This window comes from Crocuta crocuta, unplaced genomic scaffold, assembly GCF_008692635.1.
Source record: "Crocuta crocuta isolate KB4526 unplaced genomic scaffold, BGI_CrCroc_1.0 scaffold267, whole genome shotgun sequence".
Lineage (NCBI taxonomy): Eukaryota > Metazoa > Chordata > Mammalia > Carnivora > Hyaenidae > Crocuta > Crocuta crocuta.
This window is the reverse complement of record NW_027531899.1, coordinates 448,839-458,473: the sequence shown is the minus strand read 5'-3', so window position 1 is coordinate 458,473 and position 9,635 is coordinate 448,839. Positions and strand designations below refer to the sequence as shown.

At 53.7% G+C, this 9,635-nt stretch overlaps 1 protein-coding gene across 2 annotated transcripts in view; it reads left to right on the top strand.

Moving 5' to 3' along the window:
• Positions 1-238: 238 nt before the first annotated feature.
• The window catches only part of SNRPA (small nuclear ribonucleoprotein polypeptide A), an 11,131-nt gene continuing 1,734 nt past the window's right edge, over positions 239-9,635 (top strand). The window contains exons 1-6 of one of the 2 annotated variants that reach the window (XM_077773857.1): positions 239-318; positions 772-866; positions 4,024-4,196; positions 6,331-6,510; positions 8,603-8,776; positions 9,199-9,287. In XM_077773857.1, coding sequence (XP_077629983.1) covers positions 794-866; positions 4,024-4,196; positions 6,331-6,510; positions 8,603-8,776; positions 9,199-9,287 — 689 coding nt within the window. In that variant the 5' untranslated portion in view covers positions 239-318; positions 772-793. Of the gene's footprint in view, positions 319-587; positions 867-4,023; positions 4,197-6,330; positions 6,511-8,602; positions 8,777-9,198; positions 9,288-9,635 lie in introns of those variants that run through there. The other variant, XM_077773858.1, reaches the window with a different exon arrangement.

Below are 9,635 nucleotides of genomic sequence, written 5' to 3'. Positions count from 1 at the left end.
GCCCCCAGAAGAGAATGAAGGGCGAGAGGCTTCTCCATTGGCAAGAAGCGCGTGAGGGGGCGTGGCCCCCACTGATTGGCCCGTAGACCCTCAGAGGCGGGTCCGGGGAGGGGTTTTCTGCCGAGGCGGGAACCTAAATGTCGTTTTGATTGGCAGGCTTTGGGCCAAGGGGCGAGGATTACTCTGATTGGTCAAGCTACTGAGTTTCGGTAGGGGATTGGTTTGCAGAAAGACAGGGGCGGGATCAGGAGAGGAAGCTTTTGTAGTCGGCTCTTAGAAACGTAGCAGGCGACCCTTGCGGGATCTGCGGCTCTGTTGGTGAGTAATCTCGGGCGCAGGCGGCCATCTACGCCGGACGGCGGAGCGGTTGGCTCCTGAACTTTCCAGTTCCTCGTGTGGAGAAACTATCTTCCCGCTGCGCGAGTTTAGGGCGCCGCAGATTTGTTGCTTTCCGTAACTGGCTCTTACATCCGGGCTTTTTCTGCTGGGCCGCTCTTTGAGATCGTGGGCCTATGGGAGTCGCCACTTAGGATGCTCCGCCTTATCGGTTCGCGTAGAGCATCCTGGGACTCGTAGTAAACCTCTCGAGATTTCCCACGCGGGGAGGCGAAGCCGTGTCGTGCTTTCGCTTTGTTTTCCAAGTTCTGCCTTCTCCTCGCCTCCCTTGACTTCTTCGTGGAAGGAATATCTCTGAGCAACCCGTTAAACCCGCTTTGGGGCAAAGGATTCGGAGAAACCCAGGGCCGAAGTTAACCTTTTTCTTCTTTTCAGCTCTACCTCGGCACCTCTCCCGATGGCAGTTCCCGAGACCCGCCCCAACCACACTATTTATATCAACAACCTCAACGAGAAGATCAAGAAAGATGGTGAGTTCTCAGGATAGTTCAGGCTCCAGGTTACCTCGCACGAGCCGGCCCACTCTTCCACCCCCAGCATTCACTTCTCTTCCTTCGCTTTCTCCTGCCAAAATGTTAATCTTTCCGCCTTTGCGCACGCTGCACCCTGTGTGTTTAACGCTCCTTCAGTTCGTCTTATCAGCTTGGCCATCAGCTTGGTCACCGTCCATCCTTCAAGGTTTCAGCTCACAGAACTTCTCCAAGAAGCCTTCCCCATCCTTTTTCAGGTGCCTCCCTCTGACTTCCCATAGGCCCTGCACATCTCCCGCTCAAGGCCTGATTGTTCTGAGCTGTTGGTTATGTGAGCGTGAGGGTAAGCTCTGAGACTGTCTTGGTCACTGTGGTGTTCTCCGTGATCATCCCTCAATGGATAGGGTTCATTTCCAAAAGAAAATCAAATCATAGTAACGATGGCTAATGCTATCACCAGGTACCGGTATGTAAATCTATTACAGTAAATTTTCAACAACAGTCCTTCAGGAAGGAGTTATTTCTCAGATGAGGACGCATCAGGGCTGATGTGATTTGCCCAAGGTCACACAGCAAGGTAAAATGGTTGAGGCTACCACTACGGAATTCTGCTTAAGAACTCCATGTTTGACACTGGACGTACTTTTTCATTTTATTGCCTTGATTGAACCTTGTTTTCTATATTCGAAAATTGAACAAAGTTCTAATACTTTCTTTGCATGAACGTTACGTGGATTAGATGAGCTAAACACCCAAGCAGGGCTGATATTTATGGTACCTGGCAGTTAGTAGGGGCTGGGTAGAACTTAGCCCTTACCAGTTTAAGACAACTGTCAGGAGAACCACGGGAGCATGCTGGGATTAAGTTTTGACGTTACCAATTAAGTTAACTGTCGAAGAAAATGAAACAAGCCATGTAAATGTCCTCCATGCTCTTCGAGTATTGTGCTCAGCCAGTTGTCTGTGATGCTGGGGAAACACCCCGGTGACAGACAGTCCTGGTCTTGGACTTCATGGAGCCACATTCCATTGGGAAAGACGGACCTGCTTCCAGACAATGATAGCCCAGAGTCACCAGGGCCATGATTGGGGAAGCACAAGCAGGGTCAGGGTCAGGGCTGGGTTTGGGCACCTGGACAGAGGGATTCGTTCCCTTTCACAGGAAAGGAGATGTTTTGGGAAAGCCTCCCAGATAGAAGAAACAGTATATACATCATGGTGAGGGAGAAGAGTGTTCTGAATGCGGACCAACATATGGCAGCGTCTAGGGGCAAAAGAGAGCCCAGGCCATTATGGAAACTGCCAAGTAGTTGGGTGTGACTGAGGCTTGTGACTCAGGAAGAACCTTCCAGTGAGCAGTGCACTGATGGCTCATGGGATTTTGTGGGCGGGTAGGTTGATAGACTTTGTCCTGAGGGTACCAGGGAGCCAGGGAATCAGGGAGCATGCACTTGAGTGGGCAGGAGGGGAGAAGGGAAAGAGGCCCAGAGTCCAGGGGAATGACCAAGCCCCAAACTGGGTTCATGGGTGTCGCGGATGGAGACAAACACCAGAAACGGCAGCAGGAGAATTTTTGGCTAATTGTGCCAGAACACTTTTTACTTCCCTTTTCAGCTTCCCTTCCCCCGACTTTTCTTTTTTTTCCTCATCCAGTCTTTCAGCAGCATCTTCGGCTCAGATGCCTTCTCTGTACGAGATTGGTATTCTTTCCTTTCCTTTTTTTTTTTTAACTTTTTTTTGAGAGAGAGAGTGAGAGTGCCTGAGCAGGGGAGGGGCAGATGGAAAGGGAGACACAGAATCTGAAGCAGGCTCCAGGCTCTGAGCTGACAGCACAGAGCCTGATGCGGGCCTCGAACTCACGAACTGTGAGATCATGACCTGAGCCGAAGTCAGACGCTCAACCGACTGAGCCACCCAGGCGCCCCAGTATTTTCTGTTAGGTAGGACAGTTTGTTAGTGAGCTATGGTGACATTGGGTTCAAATGGACTTGGGTCCTGGTCCTCATCCCAGCTCTGTAGGCTCTTCCCAGGACCTTTGGGACACCCCGTTGAGCCAGTGACAAATCCTCTGAGAGTCTATTTTATTTCCACATTAGTGAAATTGAGACGGTTACAGTTGCTTCTTGAAGAAGCAATTGTAGGAATTTGGTGAAGTTCTTTCCATAAAAAGACATTTAGTGGTATTGCTATTCATGCAAGTGTTTTTGGAGAAGCGTGTGTGCTTAGCCTGCACCGAGCATGGGTTTACTGCAGCAAATACAGTGGAGAGGCTTGTGGCTCTTTAGGACAGCTGAACGTGATGTCAGGACGGGGGAAATGCCATGAAGGAAAAGCAGTTAGGTACAAGGAATGGGGAGAGCAACAACAGTTGGCATTTATTTATTTATTTACTTACTTATTGATTGAGTGTGAACAGGGAAGGGGCAGAGAGAGGGGAGACACAGAATCCAGAATCCCAAGCAGCCTCCAGGCTCTGAGCTGTTAGCACAGAGCCCAATGCCGGCCTCGAACTCACAAACCGCAAGATCATGACCCAAGCGCAAGTCGGACACTTAATGGACTGAGCCACCCCTGCGCCCCTCATGGCATTTATTAAGACAAGGTGGTCAGGGAAGACTTCTGAGGTGGGAACACTTTTACTGAGGTCTAGTTGACCAGCAGGAGAAGAGGCTTTGTCATGGAGGCAGCAGCCAGGGCAAAGGTCCTGAGGCTGCATGCATGTACCGGCCTGAGAAAGGGCTGTGAGGCCAGTGCAGCTGGAGATATGGGAGCGGGATGCAGTGTGGGGGGATGATGTTGGAGATGTTGGCCAGGGCCATGTCACGCAGGCCTAGGTCAAGATGCCAGTGACAAGGAAGAGAATGCTCACGTGTATTGAGCATCTACCGTGTGCCCTCTGTTACATGTGGCTCCTGTTCCCCCCCGGGGCGGGTACCGGTACTGTCCGTGCACACGGGAGCGCACACAACCCACCCAGTGGTTCTTGGCTGCTGCTGGTATTGTTGCCTCTTGGAGGTTCCTGCCCTGCGGCACCGTGGCATTTGGCTGATGGTGTCCCTTCTGGGCTGCACCTGGCTCTGAAAGAGGACCTCAACCCCCAGGACAAGGTACCAAGACCTCTAGTCACCCAGTGGCTCCTCCCTTCCTCCCCCTGCAGAGCTGAAGAAGTCCCTGTACGCCATCTTCTCCCAGTTTGGCCAGATCTTGGATATCCTGGTTTCCCGGAGCCTGAAGATGAGGGGCCAGGCCTTTGTCATCTTCAAGGAGGTCAGCAGCGCCACCAACGCCCTGCGCTCCATGCAGGGCTTCCCCTTCTACGACAAGCCCATGGTGAGTGCTGTGGCAGACTGGGTGGGGACGGGAGGCCCGCTCCACTAACGTTGGGCATCTGTCTTGTGGTTTGTCAGCATTCGCTGTTCTTTGTACTGGGGTGAGGTGGGGGTGGGGGACACACAGCGCCCGAGGGAGCCCCCAGCCCTGCCCTTTCAGACCCTAGATGGTGGCCTCCCAGAGGTGTCAGGGCTGGGCTGGGAGAGGTGCCCACAGCTTGGGGAGCTTAGGGGAGGCACCTCACCCACTCCGGGGGGGGCTCAGGGAAGGCTTTCTGGATTGGAGGCTCCGAGGAGAAAGACTGGCTGGAGGGAGGCAGGGGAGAAAGCGTTAGATAGCCGGGAGCAGTAGGGAAGTGGGTCAGGTCTGTTTGGCTGGAACGAAAGGGTGAGGGTGCGGGGAGGGCGTGGCCTGGAGAGCAAGTCAGAAGTCTGGTCCAGGGACCGGAGTTTGGCTTCTAAGTGGACTTGACTGCGGGTGCTGGGGAGCTGTGGAGGGGTTTAGGGAGATGCCCCTGGCTGTTGGGGAGAATGGATTAGAGCGGGGAGGCTGGGTTGGCTTCCCAAGTGTGAGGGCCAGGACCAGGGCAGGGGCCATGAAGGGGGGCTGCCTTCTGGGAGGTGAGGAGTGGCTTAAAGTGCCCTCCCTGAACTAGAATTCCTACCACGTCACCGGCAGACATCTTTGGTTCTTGGGGCCTTTTCCCTTGTCCCTCTTAACCGGTTTTTGAGTTGCACCTGATTGGAATATACCTCCCGGCACCTACTCCCTTGGGTAGGGAACAGCAAGTGGTGAGTGTCCAGGTCCCAGGCAGGCCACCCAGACAGTGGGCCACGGGGCCGTGGGGTGGCCTGGAACCCTCCGCTCCATGTTGGGGGTGGGCACTCATTTGCCTGGTGTTCCCATGTTTTTCTAGAGCAGCTGGAATTAAGCTTTTGAGGTATGAAGACCACGATCTTACTTGATCTTCCTCCCCTGCTCTGCTTCCCAGACCACCCCTTGGACCAAACACTCAAGCACCAGTGAGCTCTGTCAAGGGGGGGTCTGTCAACCCTACTTTTGAAACACCCACCGCTCCCTGCTCCTCGCCCCTCCCCTGCCGCTGACCTGGTCTTCCCTCTGACCCCCGCGCCCCACAGGCTGTTTTCCATGCCGTGGCCACCACGCTGCTTCCAGCATACCAGTGAACTCTCATCACTCCCTGCCTATAACACTCCATGGCTCCCAGCTTTCTCAGGAAAAACAGCCAAGTTTCACTGAGATCTCCAGAGTGTCTCCGTTGCCTCTGTGATCTTACCTCCTCCCTCCTCATCTGCATTGATCTCTCGCCATTCCTTGAACACACGGCACTCCTTCGCTCTTCTGTTCCTTTGCTAGAAGGCTCTTTGCCTCGATCTCCCTCCATTCCTCTGTCTCTGTAACAGTGTCACATCACTGAGGCCTTTCCCAGCCACGTCTGAAATTTCTTTTTTTTTTTTCTTTAACATTTATTTATTTTGAGTGAGAGAGCAGAAGCACGTGTGTGCCCGCAAACCAGGGAGGGGCAGAAGGGGAGTGAGAATCCCAAGCAGGTTCCATAGTCTGTGGAGCCCGACACCGGGCTCGATCTCACAAACCTGAGTCATGACCTGAGCTGAAATCCAGAGTGGGACGCTGAACTGACTGAACCATTCAGGCGCCCGATGATTCTCGATTCATCATCTTTTTATTTTTTTAAAGTAGGCTTCACACCTTATGTGGGGGTAGGGCTTGAACTCCCGACCCTGAGATCGAGAGTCCTGTGCGTTATGGACTCTGAGCCTGTCCAGTGTTCCTGTGTCGGCCTTGTTTCCCCGGGCTTCTGCCTGATGCCGAGGACTGTCCCATTTTCCCTTCAAAATCGCAATAGTCCAGTGACCGAACACAGGCGTGTCAGCTACTCTCCAAAGCACTTCAGCTCATTTAGTCCTTACACTCAACCCTTTCAAGTGGGAAATAACCACAGTCCCCATTTTACAGATGAGCATGTTGAATGTTGAGGCTGGTGATGTCCATAACCCTCCTCGCAGAGTGACTGGGAAGGTCTGCTTTTGTACCCAGGACGTTTGGCATTGAAATAAATCTACGCTCTCTACCCTTCTGCTCTGTTCTGCAGCGCATTCAGTATGCCAAGACCGACTCGGATATCATCGCCAAGATGAAGGGCACCTTCGTGGAGCGGGATCGCAAGCGGGAGAAGAGGAAGCCCAAGAGCCAGGAGACCCCAGCTGCTAAGAAGGCCGTGCAGGGTGGAGCAGCCGCCCCTGTGGTGGGAGCTGTCCAGGGGCCTGTCCCGGTAAGCCAGAGCCCGGAGACACTGCCCTCTCCCCGTCAGGCCTTCCTCAGCTGCGTGGCCTGGCTATGGGCACAGTGTGTGTGTGTGTGGTGGGGGGAAACCCCCTTGCCTTCATTTCCTTCTAGAGATCGGGCGCCTATCTCAGCGATTAAACACCTCTGTAAATGGTGTCTACACTTGGAAATGCCTCCTTGCTTGCCCGACCTTCTCAGGGTCTTCCTCTGTGTCTCAGTCCTTTGTGGTTTTTTTTTTTCCTCCCCTTGACCTTGATCCTGTCTGTGTCTTTTAAGTTAATGCCAGTGCAGAAAGCCCAGAGGAAGCCACAAACAAACTTTTTCTGGATTAGTGAATTTCATGTAGCAGGGTCGCCAGACATAGCATCAGTACAGAAGAAGCCGGTTTTACTTCTGTGTGCTAGCACCGAAGCAGACGCCAAACTTAAAAAATAGCTCAGGAGTAAATCCGACGAAAGGTGTGCGAAACCAGCCACCAAAACAGTGTCGTGGAGAGAAACGGGAGAGGAGTTCAGCAAATGGATGGGAGACTCAAAACTTGTTGAATTGGCAGTTCCCCAAATTGGTCTAAAGCTCAACACAGTCGCAATCAAAATGCTAGCAGGAATTTTGGGGATGCCTGGAGGTGTGTTTCCAAGCGTGCGCGAAAAGCGAGGCAGGGCCGGTGAGGAGGATGAGGCTGGCAGACCCGCTGTAGTCATGAAGATGATGGGAAGTGGGCCTCGGGGGAGGAAGAAGGACCAGGGAGCTGAAAAAGGTCCAGAACTAGGTCTGCACGAGTGTGTTCTTCAACCTGTGAAGGTACTGCTNTGAGCTGTCAGCACAGAGCCCGACGCGGGGCTCGAACCCACGAACCGTGAGATCATGACCTGAGCCAAAGTTGGACGCTTAACCGACTGAGCCACCCAGGCGCCCCGAGAGGGAGACAATCTAAATCGGGCTTCAGGTAGAGCTGTCTGCACAGAGCCCGACGTGGGGCTCGAACCCACGAACTGTGAGATCTTGCCCTGAGCCAAAGTCAGGCGCTCATCCGACTGAGCCACGCAGGTGTCCCTTTATTTTTTTGGCTAGTAAATGGTGCTGGACCCACTGGGCCTCTATCTGTAAGGCAAAGAATGAGTCCCACCTCAACTATATCAGTTATGAATCGTAGACTTCAATGTGACTGGTTAGAACAATAAAGGTTCTGCAAGGAAACAGGAAAATCTCTTCGTGACCTTTGTGAGGCCACGAGAAGTAGAGGCGTCCCTGTTTCCTAAGCAGAATCAAGAAAGCACCTGGTAAGGTAGATGCATTGCATCTACTCCTTATTTCTGAGTCTCCACGTTGGCTTTTCGACCGGGTGGCGCTGTATTGGCCCTCCTGTGACCCACGCCAGCTCCCCTTTTGTCTGGTGTCAGCAACGGTATCGGGGTCACTGCCCAGCTTTCCTGTTCTTGCCCACACCCCTCTCCTGCACCCTCTTTCCACGTTTTGTCTTCAGCTGTGGTTCTAGCTCTGGCAGCCCCATCTCCCCTGGGTGCACGTCCTTGGGCCGGCTCCCTTCTCCCCCCTTCCCCTCTCTTCCTGCATCTGCCCCTGACCGTCCCTATCCACCTCTGCCTTCTACTGTGTTCTTTTTTTCGCAGGTCTTTCTCTCTTGTTTCGCCTTGAAGTTTATTTTTGGAAGGAAAAGTACAGCTTGCTCATTAGAATAGCGTTCCTTTCCACTCCTTTTGTTAACAGTCATCTGCATTGGATTTTTTCCAGTCTTTTTTCTCTACGCCTATAGGGATAAACAAAGTTGGGTCATGTTAATTGGTTTTTTTATGTTAGGAAAAAAATTCTGTTGTAGCTTTCTGGTTCGAGGTCGCCCTTGAAGCTTGGGTCTGGTTTGCTCCATCCGTTTCCCTTTGGGTGATGTTTGTCTCCAAAGGTCCCTTTTTTCACCTCTTTCCAAATCTGGGTCTTTCTCCCTGTGTCTCTCACACCCTGGGTTTCTTCTGACGACGTCTTCTCTCTGCCTCCTGCTGACCCCAGACCTGCCTCCTCCTGGCTGCTGGCCGCCCTGCTCAGTCCTGGCCTCCCTCTCTCCGCAGGGCATGCCCCCGATGACGCAGGCACCCCGCATCATGCACCACATGGCAGGCCAGCCTCCCTACATGCCACCGCCGGGCATGATCCCGCCTCCAGGCCTGGCGCCGGGCCAGATGCCACCAGGGGCCATGCCCCCCCAGCAGCTTATGCCGGGGCAGATGCCACCTGCCCAGCCTGTGAGTGTCTCCTTCTGGGGTCTCATACAGACAATTAGGACATGGGACTCAAAAGGGATGGTTGGGGGTGCTGTGTTAGGGTGGGTGGTCTGGGCAGGCCCCCCGGAGGAGGTGCTGTTAGATGCTAAGCATAAGAATATGTCAGTGGGGCCAGGCCCTGGGGTAGAGGGGGATTGGTATGTTAACTGGAAGAGCTTTGGAAAGTCAGGGTGAGGCTGGAGCGGTGGCCAGAGCCTAGACTGATTCAGTGAACTTCAGCCGAGCACCTGCTGATGAATCCAGTAGTGTTCTTCATGGCTTATCGTCCACTGGGGGCAAGGCAGTGTAGACAGGCAACATCAGGCGTGTGGCAGGGGGTGGGAAACGGGAAGGCGGGAAGTCCCCCTGCTAGACTCAACGGGGGTCTGTTACCTTCCTCGCAGCTTTCAGAAAATCCACCGAATCACATCTTGTTCCTCACCAACCTGCCGGAGGAGACCAACGAGCTCATGCTGTCTATGCTTTTCAACCAGTAAGTGGGGCCAGTAGCTGGGCAGGAGCCAGAGGGCGATGACCAGGAGATGGCGCCGTGGGGACAGGTCCCCGGGTGGTGCAGGTGGAGCCTGGAACCTGCTTAGGGTGTGCGGGGCGGGACAGTGACTGGAGGCACTGGCTGAACGGGCTGACCTTCCTCCACTTTTGTGAGGGGTGGGGGAGTCAAGGCTCCGGGCCTCTTCTTTCCAGCCTCCAAATCAGAGACATAAGGTGCATATAAAACAGCCGTGAGGTGGCACAGAGCACTGGCTAGATTGGCCAAAATAGGCATGCTCTGCATTTGCTGGGGGTGGCTGGGGTGGGGGGGGGGGGATGTTTAACATCT